The 17,982-nt window shown below is 36.5% G+C and overlaps 1 protein-coding gene across 3 annotated transcripts in view; it reads left to right on the top strand.

Moving 5' to 3' along the window:
- CFAP299 (cilia and flagella associated protein 299) overlaps nucleotides 1–17,982 on the top strand; it is a 578,028-nt gene that overhangs the window by 490,048 nt on the left and 69,998 nt on the right. For all 3 annotated transcript variants that reach the window (XR_003420180.2, XM_027059197.2, XM_015074376.3), the window contains exon 4: nucleotides 4,719–4,861. Coding sequence is in view for 2 of the 3 variants with exons in the window: in XM_027059197.2 (XP_026914998.1) it covers nucleotides 4,719–4,861 (143 nt within the window). In the remaining variant the exon portion in view is untranslated. The remainder of the gene's footprint in view (nucleotides 1–4,718; nucleotides 4,862–17,982) is intronic.

Below are 17,982 nucleotides of genomic sequence, written 5' to 3'. Positions count from 1 at the left end.
TAGGTATTTGGCTAAGGTAAAAACCGAGCACTCAAGCTTGTGTTTTTAATTCTTTACAATCCATATTAATTTTAGAATGATTATGGAATTTATGGATTGATCTGAAACCTAAGGTGAGAGATAAATTAACCACGATGCTGATGACTTGTGTATCTATCGTTGTAGTTCTATCCATTTTTGCTTTCCATATTTTGAAACTATGTTTTCAAAGGTTCGTTCAAGGTTATAATTGTTCTATCTTTCTGCATTGAATCTTTTATCATTGTCTAGTGACTCTCCATCTCTAGGAACAGTTTTTGTCTTCAAACTCATTTGTCTCATACTAATATGCTAATACCAACCCTCTTTTGGACATCTTCGTATGCATATTCTTTAAACAGTTAACTTTCAACTGTACATTTTATACCATATTTTTTATCCATTCTAAGAACCTTTGTTTTTTAACTTAAACATTTAGCCATTTACATTGTCATTACTTAACTATTTTAATTTACTACCATATATATAAGTTAGCTAGGGCTGCCGTAACAAAATACCACATACTGGGTGGTTAAACAACAGAAATTTATTTTCTCACAGTCCTTGAAGCTAGGAGTCAAAGACAGATCAAGATGTCAGCAGGGCTGGTTTCTTCTGAAGCCTTCCTCCTTGGCTTGCCAGTACCCCTTTCCTACTAAGTCTTCACATGGTCTTTCGCCTGCATACAAACCCCTGATGTCTATAGGTCCAAATATCCTCTTCTTATAAAGTTAGATTGGATTAGGGACTACCCTCATGGGCTCACTTAAATTTAATAACTTCTTTAAAGGCCGTATGGCCAAATACATTCTCTGAGGTACTGAGGGATAGGGTTTCAACATGTGGATTTTGAGGGGACACAATTCAGCCCATACCACTATCATTACATTTTGAGCAAAATATAGACATTTTCACACCAAAGAATGAGACTTTTCTTTGGTTGACAAAAGACTCTTGCTCAGAGAAATCCTAGAGGATGTCCAGTTGCCCCTTGAACAACGTGGGTTTGAATTACACAGCTCCACTTGTATGTGGATTTTTCCTGCCTCTCCCATATTTTTCATCTACCTTCTTGCCCTCTGTTTCATTGATTGATCACTTTTTCCTCATTTTTTTCTTCCTTTAATAATTTAAAGATCATATACAGTATTTTCTATTTGTTGATGGTGGTCCTAGATTTATACATGTATATTTATCAATTTCTAGAATTAATCAATATAACTGCCTTTATTCTTAAAAATCCAAGGACATTCCAACATTTTAACATGTTTGTTTTAAAATTTTAGACATATTATTGTTTTTTATATTACAGAAGACATTATTATTATTCTTTTACACAGTCAGTATTTGTTTATATTTTTTCCATATATGTACTATTTTCTTTGATTATCATTCTATTCTTTATCTCTGACCTTTCAGTTAGAGTCACTTTCTTTTGCATGAAGTACAGTTGACTCTTGAACAACATAGGAGTTAAGTGTGCCAACCCCACCACGCAGTCAAATATCTGCATACAACTTTAACTCCTCAAAAACTTAACTAATAGCCTACTGTTGATTGGAAACCTTACTGATGACACAGTTAACTAACACATATCATGTATGTTGTATGTATTATATACTGTATTATTACAATAAAGTAAGCTAGAGAAAAGAAAATATTAAGAAAATCATAAGGAAGGAAAAATACATTTACAGTACTGTACTGTAGTTATTGAAAAAAAAATCCACATACAAGTGGAGTTGTGTCATTCAAACCCACGTTGTTCAAGGGGCAACTGGACATCCTCTAGGATTTCTCTGAGCAAGAGTCTTTTGTCAATCAAAGAAAAGTCTCATTCTTTGGTCTGAAAATGTCTATATTTTGCTCATTAGAAAGATACTTTCTCTGAATGTATACTTCTGGAATGATTCTTCTTTTCTCTGGACACATGGAAGATTGTTTTCATCCTTTTATTTCTCTGACCTATGTTGAGGCAATAAGTCCTATTAGTCTCTCTACCTGAAAGGCTGGATTTTGTTTTCGGTCACCTCCAACCACCCAAATCATGAAATTCTTGCTGAGATTCCCTGGGGTTGGGCACATGCCTGCAGGCCAAAGATGGCTTTAAGGCTCTGCTTTCCTTTCTGGGGGTCTGGTTTCACTAAGTGTTTGACTCTAGTATTCCTCGTTTTCTTGCCCGTGCATCAACGCATGTTACAAGTTGCTTTTTAGATATTACCCAGAATTTGTATTTTTCAGCAGGAAGGTCTGTTACAATATTTGGTATGCCATTCTGTTGAAAAAATAAGGCTGGCCCATCTCATTTAAAAAGAGAGACAGGGACAAAGACAGAGGCAGACAGAGGAGTCTTTTTTTTCCCCTGTTAATAGAGTTCCATTTTAAAGTAGAGGACTTATTTGGGACTTTTTATTTCTCTCTCTCTCTCTCTCTCTCTCTCTCTCTCTCTCTCTCTCTCTGTGTGTGTGTGTGTGTGTGTGTGTGTGTGTGTGTGCGCGCGCGCGCCTGTATGACTTGCCTAACATCAGGAGCAGCCTTGATGGCATAAAGATTCCAAACACCTTTAGGACTGCATAGGAAACATCGATAGTTACAGCACATAGTGTTGTTTAAGCAGGGATAGCAATGTTAGGTATGGGTTTAATAGTGTAATAGTCCCAGGAAGTGTCATTGAGATACCATCCATTTAAGAATTTGTGCTGCAAAAGCTAAAAACTGTGTGGCTAAAAGCATGGAGAAATCTAAATTTAACTGGAGTTATATGGTGAAAATGAAAAGGACTAGGGATTGAATCTATGTAAGTCTGAGCACAGGAATGACAATGCTAGCTCTTTCTGCCATATCTATGGGAAATGGTACTAATCTGTCACCATACTTCCTGTCTTTAAGCCAAGAATGTGCCTCAGAATCCTTCTTAACACAGTATCCTTAGCACTCAATGCCAAACAACCACAGCAGGCAGGTGAAGTTTAGCAAACTAGCAACTAGCAGTAAACCATGGCTTATTCTTCTGCTTTTCAACTGGGAAACTGTTAGCAACATGTTTCCTCAGGTTCGGCTGGGAAAAAATTCTTTTAGTTTTCTGGAAGCTCTGCTGTCTAAGGTAACCCATGTTAGTACCTCTTATAATTGACTACACAAAGATACAACAAGGAACCATCTAATGATTGCTGGAGAGGAAAAGGAAGATTCTTTATCGTTTCTTCCAAATGTAGAACTTTGCCATAAAATTCTGCAGTTTGAATTCAATTTGGAAATAAATACATCAAGAGCTCTTCCAGTTACAGTTGTATTTTTTTTGTTTCCTCACTTGTTTGTTTTGTTTTTCTCTTAGAACTTGAGATCAATGTCCGTTGGCTCGATAGAGAAAAGATTACAGTTCTTTTATTTGCGTGAGCTTGTTCCCACTTAAGGACCTTGCCATCAGGTATTCCCTTTGCCTGAGAGGCTTCTGTTCTAGATCTTTACATGGCTAACTTTTTCTCATCCTTCAGACTTCAAGTCATGGTTTAAATTAACCTCCCCAAGGTCTTTTCTGATTACTTGAAGTAAGCTTCACCACAAGCAACTCATTCTGCAGTCAACCGTCTTCTTTATTTGCTTTGTTTATTTATTTGCTTTATTTGCTCCTTTATTTGCTTTATTTATATGGCATTTATCACTCTCCAGAAGTACTTTTTCCTTTCCATATCTCATCTGTCTCCCCTCACCAGAACATAAGTTCTGAGAGGCCAGGATACTTACTGTCTTGCGTCCTTGGCACTTACAGTGGAACCTAACATGTAGTAGGTGAATAACAATATTGTGCAAGAATTAAGATGAATGAGAAATATGTACTTGCTGTTTATTTGGACTTATGGAATTAATTTGTAAGGTGACTTTAATTTATAAAGAGATTTTTTGACTTTCATGGTCATGAGAAGGAACCAGATATTTATATCTCTATAACAGAAAATATATAAGCATTCAGATGGAAAAATGATGTAGTGATTAGAAAGACAATCACATGAGCCAGAGTTTTAATCTCAATTTTCCATTTCTAGCTGTGAGAACATGAGTGAAGTACTCAACCTCTCTGTTCCTCAGTTTTCCCATCTAAAAAATAGTATGACAAGAGGCTGTGGGTGGTTCAGTTGGTTAAGCATCCAGCTCTTGATTTCAGCTCAGGTCACCATCTGGTGGTTTTTGTGTTCGAGCCCCACATCAGGCTCTACGCTGGCAGTGCAGAACCTGCTTGGGGTTCTCTCTGTCTGTCTCCCTGCCCCTCCCCCACTCCTGTGCATGCTTTCTCTCTCTCTTTTCCATTCTTTCTCTCAAAATAAACAAATAAACTTAAAAAAATTATGACATCAAGAAGACCATAGGATGGGGGGACAAGTAAATAATATACTACAAATACTTAATGTCTGCCCTTTAGAAGACCTCTATAAATTATTTACTGATATTGTCATATAAAATTATTGTAAATGCACATTATATGAATGTGAAGTTAACTTGTAATGAATTTCTTCATTTGTCAGGAGTAAATAATCATACCGACTTCCTAGGATCATGGCGAGGCTGAAATGTAAAGCATTTAAGAATAGGGTCTGATACATGTAACGCCCCAAATCTCTAGCTTTCATTATCATATGCAATGTATTAAAATAACTTTTGTTCATTTACTCTTTCTATTCTCCATCTTTTGTGTGTTCTACCAGACCGTGATCTTTATTCGTGACAAAAACTCACATGGGCAGGAAGTGTCAGGATACATTGACTATGCCCACAGACTAAAGATTGAAGATTTTGAAGTCTATTTTAGTGGAAAAAGAAGACTTCTTCCAAAACCCACAGATATGAGGTAAATTATATGCACTCTTCACACTTTCAGTAAGAGAACAAGCTCCTCAGTGGCATGGTAAAAGATCTTTATTTTATGTTCTACATCGTGCCTGGAGTAGAGATATCTATATATATCTATATAGATATGTGTGTTTGTATCTCTCTCTCTCTCTCTCTCTCTCTATCTCTGTCTCTAAAGTATATATATATATATATATATATATATATATATATATCTGTGTCGATATGCATATACATATGCATTTGGAATATGATAAGATTGGTTTGAATACAAAATAAAAAAAATTAAGTGGGGAATGATCATAGATGTACTTTTTCCATTAACAGTCTGAGGAAGAGAACTTTTCAGAGATGAGGGAAGTAAATTTTCAGTGACATTCCTTTTAAATGATAAGTAGCGCCTAAAAATGGCTAATCTCATAAGCTCTTGCCCACTGGGGACTTGGTCTGCTTAGGAGCCTCGGGAACAGTCCATCTAACACATTCTCCTCCCTCTTTTCTTTGGCCACCAACCAAAGTACAAGCCTTTGACTAGCTCACCCTCATTTATTCTCATCACTGGCCTATGCTGGGATTCCTCCCCACCCACATTCTTTTTACTGTTGACCCCTGCCCTTTCCTCTGGAGACCTCAACCTATCACAGATGATCTGCTCTATACCGTCAGTTTATTCACAGATCAGCCCTTCTATCTTCTTCTGAATAGCTCTCAAGCTAACTTTTTAATTCTCTTACTTTCCATAGAATTCAAAAGTGGTAGCAGTATTCTACTTGAACTCTCCACTGTATCCAGATTATTTGACACTTACAATAAATAACACTCTGCTCCTCTGACATTCCTGCCATTTTTATGCATCCTATTGCTATTTTCTAAAGACTTCTTAACTCATCATCACCTTAATGGACCCACCTTTTCTTATCTCACCTACAAGTCATTTAACTCCTCTCTTCCAATCTTTTTGTGCTTTGGCTGTATCTATCCTGCTAACATCAAAAGTAGATTGATAGGGACTTTTTTTTTTTTTTAATGCACCTGTAGCCGAATTCCTGGATTCTCCTAGGGGAAATTTTAGGAAATTTCACTGAGGTGTGGATATCCAGAAATATTCTAAAAAATATCCAGAAATATTCTAAACCTCCACCCCACCCTCAAGACCTTTGTTGCCAACTGTTGACACTGACTCCTCTCAATATATGAATTGCCTCACTTTTCACATATTACGTTCAGTCTAAACATAGAGACTACCAACTGATTCTTTCTCTTTGTCAACCAAAATAGACTTCCTCACTAGTCAGTGTTCCCCTCAGAGTACCCTTCTGATTATTTTCACTCACAATTCCATTCCGGCAGCCTTTGGCCCCTGGGCCTGCCATCTGCATTCAGAATATGACTTCTCCTGACTCTTGGCCTACAACCATGCTGTCTTGTCCATTCGCCCAGTTCTCAGAGGGCCAATTTGCTGCAAACCTGTGCACATTCTTCCAACACAGCGAGACCTATGCTTCCCCAAGAACCATAAGGGATATATGCCCTAGGAATGACTCAGGCTTTTTTTCTGGTGACAGTTCTGAAGCAAAATACGTCTGACCTTAGGTGGCTGCACCCTCTACTTTTAGAAATAGATTTATTTCTTGAAGAAGAATTGATAGTTTATTCTTACCAAGTGAAATATTCCTTTATACATATATCTAGTCTCACAACATTTTTACAAATCCAGAGAAAAAATACCAACTTGTTCTGTTTAGAGCTAATTTATTCAACATGTTTTTGATGCTTTCCATCCATCTTTCCATGGAAGCTACACTTCATCTGTTCTCCCTGTTTTTAAAAATTCTCAAACTGACTCTCTCAACTAGCGCCTTTATCTTGCCTCTAAACATGCTGAAGCCATTTCTATATTAAAAAAGGAAATCATCTTGGGGCACCTGAGTGGCTCAGTCGGGTGAGCATCTGATTCTTGATTTTGGCTGAGGTCATGATCTCACTGTTATGAGATCAAGCTCCGCATCAGGGCTCTGTGCTGACAGCACAAGGCCTGCTTGGGATTCTCTATCCCTCTCCCTCTGCCCCTCCCTGACTTTCTCTCTCTCTCAAAATAAATAAGAAATAAACTAAAAATATAAAAAACAAACAAGTAAGGAAATCTTCCTTGCACTCCAACTATTTCACTCCCTCTCTTTCAGTTTTTATCTGAGCTCCTCGAAATAACAAGTGTCTCCATTTCTCACTCCTCAGGTAGGTGCTAACCCACAGTAATTAGTTCTCTGCCACCATTATTCAAATGGAATGACTCCTGCAAACAGCACCAATGACTGCCAACTTCAACACCCTGTGGATTATTTTCAGTTCTTCTCTTACTTAACTTCTCTACCTTATTTGGTTAGTGTTGATTAATCATTATGCTGATTAATCAGCCTTTCTTCTCAACACTATTCAAATACCCTTTTTATTTTCAGAATCCCTCATTGAGCTGTCCCCTTGTTTATTTCATACATGTTGGCATTCACCAGAGATCACCCTTAGGCTTCTTTTCTTATAATGTACATTCTCCTGGGTAATTTGATCACTTTTCTAGAGTTGAGTTGTGTTCACAGCTACAACCCTAACACAGATCTCTCTTCTTATTTCATATTCATGTATCCTACTGCTTACTTCAGAGAACCTTCTGTGTATCTCATTAGCGCCTAAAATTTATTTTCAAAATTAAACTTGTTTTAATCTCTCAAGTGTGCTGTTGCTTCTGTATCCCCTGCCTTGGATAATGGCATTGCCCTTGCAACCCAAGGCATATCCAGATGTTATCCTAGACCTCTTCCTCTCCATCACCACTCCATAACTAATAACTTACCAAAAATACTAGATTCTATAACCTAAACATCTTTGTTTATATTAAAGCAAATGTAAAATGTGTCATTTCACCTATATGAATTGCTCATACTAATATTTCAGTATGAATCTTTATCTGATAACATTTTAACAGAAAACATCAAGATGTTGTCATACTAACTAATAATTCTTTAATATCATCTAATACATAGTTAGTTCTTACTCAAAATTCATTGATTGTCTTAAAGTTATTTTTTCACAGTTGGTTTAACCACATCGAAATCCAAATAATTTTGTGTTTTCTTATTCTATCTTCTGCAATTCTTTTCCTCTGTAACAATCCCCTCCTTCTTTTTATTTTTTATGCTGTTGATTTGTTGGAGAAACCACATCATTTATCCTAAGAAATGTCTCGTATTCTAAATGTGACTGATCACTCTACGCTGTTGTTTTACATCCCACCTCTATCCCTCTATTTCCTGTCAGCCAGCTTGATGAAATCCAGGCTCAATTTTTTTTTTTTTTAGGTAAAAATTTTTAATATGTGAACCTCTGTGAGCTTCATGAATGAGTTCAGGTGGTATCAGTCTGATCACTGCACAATGAAGTTCCCCATCATTTCACCCAAATGGTTTTAGCATATAATGATGAAATGTATCTAAATATTTTTACCAAGGATTGTATAATGGTAATTCTCTACTACTGTCATTTGTTCCACATTTTTAGCTAGAATTCTTCCACAGAGAATAATTTTTCCTCATCACTTATTTGATTATCCTAAAATAGAATTCAGTTCATGCAGAAAAACAAAATAAATATTTGATTATTTTCCTACACTTATGAAAAAAAATGCAAAATCAAAAACACAAAAGAGTACACAGAGAATGCTAAATTGTTTTCAAAGTGGTTATACTAATCTGTACCCACCAGAAGTGCTGCATAGTTAACACACATTTTTCCTCCCCCTGTAGTGAATTATAAAAGATCTCTCATTATGGTTTTTAACTTTCATTTCTGTAATTACTGATCAGGCTGGGTATCTTTTATTGGTTGTTCAAATTTCCTTTCTGTGAATTATCTATTAAGACTTTTCCTCATCTTTTCTATTAGTTATTTATTCCTCTTTTTCTTACAGATTGTGAATTCTTTTTATCTTTTGGACATTGATTAATCCTTTGTCTCTTGTATATATTGAGAAATCCCACCCTCCCATGTGCAACTCTCTTTTCACTTCCTTTACATTAACTTTTGACGGTCAGAAGTCAGAGGTTTTGATAGTCAGATTAATATATTTCGTTAATGTATTTCTTTTCATCTGAGGTTTGCACTTTCTTGTGTTTTGTTTAACCATCCTTGTCCTTATGGAAGACACAATGATATTGTCCTATAGAGTATGGTTTTGCTTTTATCTTTTTTACATCTTTAACCCAGACCAATTTAATATTATATATGGCTATTGGGCAAGGGTCTACTTTTTATTATTGTTTTCCTGTATGACTCATAGTTTGTCCTAGAACATTTATTGAAATGTCCACTATCATCTCTCTCACATCTGCTACACCATTTGTGGCATAAGTTAGGTTCTGTACGTGTTAGCTTGTTTCTGGGCTCACTCTTTAGTTTTATTGGTCTTTCCTTGAAATAATAGGATCTTGCTCATTTAGTATATTTCAGGAATAATTCTTGGCACGAAGAAAGGTAGGTTTTTATTCTTCAGAAGCATCTAGGTTACGCTTGTTCCTTACTCTAACATAGAAATTCTAGAATTGGTTTGTGAAGTTCACACACAAAAAAGTTGTAATTTTGATTGGAATTGCTTTTGAGTTGTCACCACTGTACAATTAATTGGCATCTTTATGATATTAAATCTTCCATTTATCTACTTAATTTATTTATGCCTTTTAAAATTTCTTTTAACATATTAGTGAGTTTTATCATTTTTTTCCTCATCAGTGCTAGATAATTTCTGACCTTTTAAAAAAGTTATCTCTATTCTAATGATCCCACTGAATAATTTTTACCACATGAACTTAACTTAAGCCATCTATCACAATCAAACTTTACATGTTTCACTCAACAGATTTCATGCCAAAAAAATGACTAAACAGTTGTTACCGGGGTGGGGGGGTATATTTGGTATATGTAGTTCCATACTTAGTTCAATTCAGAACTAAAACAAAGACTTTAAAATTGAAGATTTCATAAAAGTCTCTTTATATTTACTTACCTTTTGACATGCTATTTTATTCTGTGTAGGAAGAGACATTAGTTCTATGATTGGAATCCTGTGTTGTGGAAAATATAAATATCACAGCTGAGAATATTATGAAATGCAGCAGAAGAAAGGGCCCTGGGAACTTGACGTTTTGTCAGTCCATCCTGACCACGTGTTTAAGATTCAATACCTTCCGGTCAGCATATGTAAATAACTTAGTTGTTCAACACACAGTATTCTTACCATCTGAGAGAGGAGAGAATAGGTAAACCACTTGGTAAAGTTCACGAGAGAAACAATGGTGAGTGAGAGCAAGTTCTTAGCAACTGTAATTCACTGCTCACCTCCAGAACACTATTTTGGCTTTAAAAGCTTTTGTATTCTGAGCGTAACTGCGCTATGTAGAATCCTTGATTTCTATTCTGTTCCACATTTAGCTGCTTATGTTTCCATATTTATGTATCCATATCATGTCCACAAAGATCTAAGGTCTGCCTAGAGAGCACTACCGATTTCTCAAGTTGAATGGTCAGGAGGAAATGAAAAAGTTTTCTTCATGTTTCTCTTTGGAGAGTCTATGAAATATTCATACCCTTGACCGAGGAATGCCCCTAAATACTCAAGCTTTGAGATATTATTTATCAAATTTCCCTTGAAATCCCATTGTCTGTTTTATTAAAATATTTAACATGCCAAACTTCTGAAGTTAGAATTTAAAGTTGTGCTTACCGTGTGCCTAAGTGTGTTGTCATGAAACCATCTGGTAATAGATTAGCAGGTTCTCATGTTTAAAAGAAAAAGGAGTAAATGACTCAGTTCTTCTGCAAGAGGTATGTAAAATATTGCCTATTTTTAAAGTTATGAATGTTGTTCCACATCTAAATATGGTGACTAACTAGTAGAATATCAGTTTAGTCTCTTTAAGAGATATTTACTGAATTTGAAAGAGAGGGAATACTTTAAGTGAAAAAGAATTCCGACTGAAGGAGACTTTCCACAACCCTCTAGCTCCTTGATGTCCAAAGTGTAGTCCATGGACCAGTAGCATCAACAATAAAGCATTTGAGGCTCTACGCTAACCAGTGAATCACAATTAGCGTTTAACATGATCCCCCAAATTTCAATATGCATATTAAAGTTTGAGAAGCATATTCGAGACCTGTGCTGTGGCTGTTGAGCTCTTTAAATGTAACTAACTCTGAAATAAAATATGCCAGGTGTAAAATGCATACCTGATTTTGAAGATTTTTTATAAAAATATTAACTATCTGAATAATAGATATGCATTAATTGCATGCTAAAATGATATGTTGGGTTAAATGAGATATATTATTAAAATTATTTCCTTTTTTTTTTTTTTTTTTTTTTTTTTTACTTTTGTTTAGTGTGACTGCTAGAAAATTTACAGTGGCATATGTGGCTCTTGTTTTGGTTCAATTCTCTCTCTCTCTCTCTCTCTCTCTCTCTCTCTCTCTCTCTCCCTCCCTCCCTCCCTCCTCCCCCACCTCTTTCTCTGTATGTGGGTATGTGTATATCTGTCTACTTGTCCTCAACCCAGAGGTTTAATCCCATCCTGATTTTAGAACCAATATTAATCTTAGATAGGCGTGATGTAAGAAGCCATAGACCAAAGATCCAGTTAGTGTCTGGCTGCAGCATGTATTGTTTGGCCTATACAATGTATTTAAATAATTGTTTCAGTGTTTTAGAAACAGGAAACATCACATAAAGTATATTGGATTCAGATTCTCTTAAAAACTAATTAAGGTCTTCCCACACTGAGCCCGTATTCTCTCATTTCAACATGATCTAGAATTCAATAGCCGCTGCCTCCTGAGATGGGGTATGTTCTCACCAGGTTAACAAAGTCGTGGACTTGACCACTCACACAAACTGGCATCTGCACTATCCCCCTTAAGTTACCTATTTCTAGTACCGCCTGGATTCTTGCAGGCATTTGAGTTTCTGACTCCTGGCCTAAATTAATTTCTCAGATTTTAGGAGTCATATTTGCCGTCAGTCCAGTCATGCCCTGTGTTGCTCTACCACTCTGGATGAGTTGAATTCCAGCCCTTCGACCCACTCAGGTTCCTCCATGCCACTGTACGAGGCTGTACTCAAAGTCAGAGATAATTATGATGCTGATAAAAGTTAACTGAGCACTTACTGTGTACAGGGAACTCATAAAAATATACAAATAATTTATATTCATTATTTCACTTACTCTTCACTGCAGCCTTATGGCTTAGGGATTTTTTTTTTTCATCTTCTAACCTCAAACAATGTGCATCGTAGAGGTGTTAATTGGCTTAACCCAAAGTTCCACACAGATACATTTGCTTTCACAACTAGAAATCCAGCACCAAACAGACATCTATGGAACCCCAAATGCCATGATTTTTTTTTTTTTAATCAGTACATGATTCTACTTTAGGACTCTGTCATGAAAAGATATCATTTTCCCCTTTGGTCTCATCTCCATATCCCAGTCATTGTCAGGTTGTATATTTATTTTGCAGATGTGTATCTGACTTGACAAGACCTAATTTGGGATTGTTTTGCAGAACTCGAAGCAATCCCGCTATCCACAGTTAAGACTGGGGAATTTCAGCCATCCTGTACCCACCCTTGCCACTTCCTCCTTTCATTGAGCTTGGCAGAAAACAGCCCTTTGTACTTAACCAGGCTTTTATTTTCAGTCACTGTGAGTAAGAATTACAGCGTCCCACAGCTTTGTGTGTGGAAGAGCTCTGGACAGAACTAAAAGTGGCCTTTAATTGTGGCTTCAGCCTAAAAGTCTTTAGGGAAAAATTGGCCCTGACTTGTTGAACCTCAGTTATGTCCCAGGATACTTTTAGAATCTATTCATATCCTCTGAACTGTGGTTCACATAATTTTTGTAATATTTACTTGGAATTCTTATACAAATAAATTTAATTTTCCAGTACTTAACTCATTTCAGTTTCTCTTTATCCCAAGCTAAATATTAAGTCCTATCTCTCATGGAAACCTCAAGGATGAAGAAGAGAGGTCCCCAAAGTTAGATTCAGATGAACCTCCTCCTGCCTGTCTATATAAACCCAAATATACTAGAACTAACTGTTCCTACCAAACACCCACTGAAATATCTGCCTGCATTGTTCTATGGTAGAATTTTATCCAGACCCTGTTTGGTTCACTGTTAAAAAAAAAAAAAAATCAAACTATCAGAGCTATCATTTGATAGTCTCTTTAATTGTCTGGAATGTGCTTCCCAAAAAATTATGCTCTGGGTAAACCTTAAGTGAATAATTACAGATCTGAGACAACCTCTAGTTTATTGTCAACAATACTGTGATTAGGACAGGATTATTCTTTATGCAAGATATTTTCCAACATTTAAAAATTTTGGTAAAACATATGTAACATAAAATTTACCATTTTAACTATTTTTAAGTGCACTGTCCAGTGGCACTAAATACATTTAAATCGTCATGCAACACTTCCCGTTTATTATAAAAATTATCTTAACTTTGGAAATGTTCAAACAACAGTACAATAAATACCAATATACTCACAACCTAGACTAAACAGTTGTTAACATTTTTCCAGATTTGTTTCTACTCTCTTTAGTATGTTGCTGTGTGTATATACCATTTTAAAATAGCTTGCAGATTTCACCCCTAAATATTTCACCGTGAATCTCCTAAGAATAAGAATATCCTCCTACACAACATCACCGTTATCATACATGAGAAAATTAGTAATTATTTCCTATTATCATCAGCTCAAATTCAAATTGTCTTAATTGTTTCAAAATGTGTTTTATAAGTGGTTTTGTGACGCATCATCCAATCAGTGTACAAAAATTGCATCGCTTATGGCTCTTGACTGCCTTTTAATCTAAGCCACTTCCCCTGCACATCCCAACAAGATTTTTTTCCCCCTTGGTCATGACATTGACTTTTTAATGAGATAAAGCCAGTTGCTTTTTACATTGTCCCACATTATGTATTTGTCTGATTCTTTCCTTGTGGTATCTTTTAACTTGTTTCTCTTGTCTCTGTATTTTCTTGAAACTGGAAGATAAGTCTAAAAGAGTGATTGTATTAAGTGTAAATATTTTTTCACCAAGGAGTTTCAGTGGTGAGTAACTATATAGTGCATCATATCATGAGATACCTAATGTCAACTTGTCCCATTAATAGTAATGCTCAGTTTGACCCCAAGCTAAAGAAGAATTGTTAAATATCTCCTCTGAAAGTATTTATTTTCCTTTGTTGGCAAAATTTTTATAGTAGCTAACCTAATATGAACTAACATTTATGTGTTTGTACAAACTTATTTGTTTGTCTATTTCCTGTTTAAAATCTACATTTTTAAAAGAAAGGTTATTAGCAAATTAACCTTCGTATCCGGAATGTTTTCATTTAATTTTCTAAATTAGGAGAAAAGATGGTATTTGTTATAACAGAATTCATCAAATGGAGTTAAAGTTTTAGTGTAGTGTTATCAGGGATCACAGACAACTTCCAATGTGCACCAAAATTACACTTGCTTATTGCTTGAAACGCAGAACCATTTTCCTAGAGAAACTGGGCCATTCCACAAAATGTCAAACCCATTATTTCTGTTGAAAAATTAATTCTGTTGTATGTAACAAAAAGAAACTTGAGGACATCAAAGAGATAGATGTCTCCACCCTCCTGTACCTTTGCTGTTCCAGCTATAGGACAGCCATCTCACTGAGTTAATAAAATAAGTAGGGACTCACCAGGATCACGTTCATTCAGATGCCATAACTGTGACCATCACAAAATCAAAAAGTAAGGTAACGTGATGCCTCAGGGAATACACCTTGCTCTCTGGAGTAGTAGGCAAGATCAGTTTCTAATTTTAGAATACATATGAGTCAATACATTCCAGGTAGATTCTGTTCAAAAGCCCAACACTTAAAGCTTGGAGAATACTAGAAATATACTGATGATTGGAAATCTAGAAATGTAAGGATGCTTGAGTGTAAATCTCACAAATGAGAAGAAGATTCATGGCTTGCTTAAGCACAAAAGAGTGGATGTAATAGAAAGGTTATTAGGTCCTAGGTCTCTTAATCCGTAGTCCAGATTCTTTTAAGAGTCCAGCATGCTGTATATTTATCTATCTGTACATATGACTTGAGTGTCTGTATTTTGCTTTGCTTCATTTTATTTTAAAAGCAGCACTAGCTTAACCAGTGACAAGCAAAACTAGTCCACTTGCTTGAAATAATTATCTTAATCACATATCAAACTATACCATTGTCTCTGGTCAGTGGCTGAGTTAACATGCAAAGAAAATGGAGAGTGGGGTCTATCTACAGTACTTCCTGTGGGGGAAATTGTGGAGCCATTCTGAAATTGAACTTAACAGAGAGATTTATGGCTCTCTTCCCACCCTGTTTTCCACTTCCCCCAGAAATTCTACTCTTCACTTTAGAAGAATCATCTCGAACTTTAGGAGTAGAGATTAGCATTCAGTAAGATAGAATTCTACTTAAACCTCTTTTAAGATTCAAGACAATCAAAACCTTCCAAAGTTAAATTAAAAACTCCCATCAACTTCCCTGTCTGTTTTCATGGGTCTACCCACCTCTCCTCATGCTTTAATTACAAAGAACTACTACTCACCATTTTCTAGATACATCATGCTCTTACATGACCCTCTGTACCCACATTCTCCACTGAGCAAACCCCTTTTCTTCTTGTGTGTGTGTTTTTTTAAATTTTTTAATGTTTATTTATTTTTGAGGGACATAGAAAGACAGAGTGTGAGCAGGGGAGGGGCAGAGAGAGAGGGAGACACAGAATCCAAAGCAGGCTCCAGGCTCTGAGCTGTCAGCACAGAGCCCAAGGTGGGGCTCAAAGTCACGAGCTGTGAGATCATGACCTGAACTGAAGTCAGATGCTTAACCAACTGAGCCACCCAGGTCCCCCTGAGCAAACCCTTTCTTGAAGACACAATTCAAGTGTGACCTTCTTTTCCAAACTCTTCAATTCTCTGGGCTGATTTCACCAATATGATTCCATATCACTGTGTCCACCTCTTTTCCATTGTATCAGATACAACTTGATTTTGGCACATTTACTGTAAGCTCTTCAACACAGGAACAACCATGATGCTGGAGGTTCTGGGTGCCAAATATCTGTACCTCCTCTCTTCTCATAGCTATAACTGGCAAGTAACTAACACAATAATCCCCATGGGGAGTTATTCAACAGATGGTTACTGAACACCTACCAAGTTCTAGGGCTGAGGTTACAACAATTGCCAGAAAAAAAGTAAACATTTTCTCATGGAGCTTATTGTCAGTAGTAGGAGACAGAAAATAAACCAATGACAAATATATCTCTTCATCTATACATATGCATACAAATACATATATATTATATAGATTTATGTTAAGTAGTTTAGCAAATTCAACATCGATATGAAATGTCAGAGCAAGATAAGTGCTGTGGAGGAAAATAAAACAGGGAAGGAGATTTCTGGTTGCCATTTTAAATTAAGGTGGCCATAGAAGGCCTCACTGCACTGTTAAGCTGGCATTTGCACAGAGACCTGAAAAAGTGAGCCACAGAGAGACCAGGCAGAAGGATTTTGTAGGCGGAGGACATAAGACCCTGAATCTGTCTGTGTGGGAAACATCAGGGAGGCCATGCAGTGTGGCTGCAGTGGAGTGGCCATGGGAAACAGTTTAGGTAACAAGGTCAAGGAGGTAACAGAATCCCAATCACATAGAGCCTTACAGATTGTAAGGATTTCATTTTATTTTAAGTTTATTCATTTATTTTGAGAGAGAGAGAGAGAGAGACAGGAAGGGGCAGAGAGAAAGGGAGAGAGAGAGAATCCTGAGCAGGCTCCACACTGTCAGTGCAGAAGGCAACACAGGGCTTGAACTCACAAACCGGAGAGCATGACCTGAACTGAAATCAAGAGTCAAGCACTTAACTGACTGAGCCACCCAGGTGCCCCAGGACTTCATTTTTATTCCAAGTAAAATAGGAAGCAACTCACTGGAGAATTTTTAGCAGTGGAATGGTGTGATGTGCATTAAATGTTTACACAATCATGCTGTCTGCATAAATGAGAGAGCAGAGAGAGAAGTAGGGAAAAATAGAGGCTGCTGGAGCCGAAAGTATCAGATCTGTCAGTGGCGGTCCAATAATTTCAAGCACTGAGTGTCCTGACCAAGTTGCTCTGAGCTGTGGTCGTCACACTTCACCACACCCCTGAATCACCTGAAGTGCTTGTTAAAACCAGATTTCTGGGCCCCACTCCCAGCAGCCCTATCTCATTAACAAGCCACCATCTGAAGGCATTGCACAAAAGAAAACAAGTTCCAAGTAGCTCTGTGCTGACTTTTCAGTGTAGCAACCCTTACCCCTGGGAATATTTGGCTCAAAGGAAGTCAGATTGCCACACCTCAAATCAGTTACCCCTCCTACAGAAGCCTTCTTCTGTGGAAATGTGGGGCAATATGTTCCTGTTTATATTACAGTTGTACCTCTCATGCCTATCTAAAGCCTGGCACATGGCAGGGACTTACCAAAACTTCATTACACGAACAAATGTAATGAAACGAGTGATTTTTACTAAGGAAATCTTTAACCCAATTTTGAAAACTTTCAGGAATGAAGTTTTCACTTACAATATTTACTTAAACAGCGTTGTGAAAGACAATTCCAACACGAGAGAAAAGTTGTATATTCCTTGTACTTGGAGTTGATATTTATTTTTTAATAACCCTGGGTATCTGGCACAGTAATTTTGAAACTGAACTGGTTGTTAATACTATAGCGATTCTGTCAAAAGAGTATTATACTTATATGATTTTATTATATTGTATGTTAAGTCTGGTTATTTGCCATTGACTCACAAAATTTGCTTTGGTGGTAGGACAGAGTTTTTACTAGATTTGAAACTGTCAGATAACATGGTAATCCTTTCATAGGTGTTTTCCAAATCAAATTCGGTCTCACAGCATGAAGTGAAAGTTAGAGAGTAATTAAAATTTGAGTATAAGCTTGCTTTTATTGTTTTCCTAAGTATCCAAGAGTATC

This window comes from Acinonyx jubatus, chromosome B1 (genome assembly GCF_027475565.1).
Source record: "Acinonyx jubatus isolate Ajub_Pintada_27869175 chromosome B1, VMU_Ajub_asm_v1.0, whole genome shotgun sequence".
In the NCBI taxonomy this organism is placed as follows: Eukaryota; Metazoa; Chordata; class Mammalia; order Carnivora; family Felidae; genus Acinonyx; species Acinonyx jubatus.
This window is presented reverse-complemented; position numbering and strand designations above follow the sequence as displayed.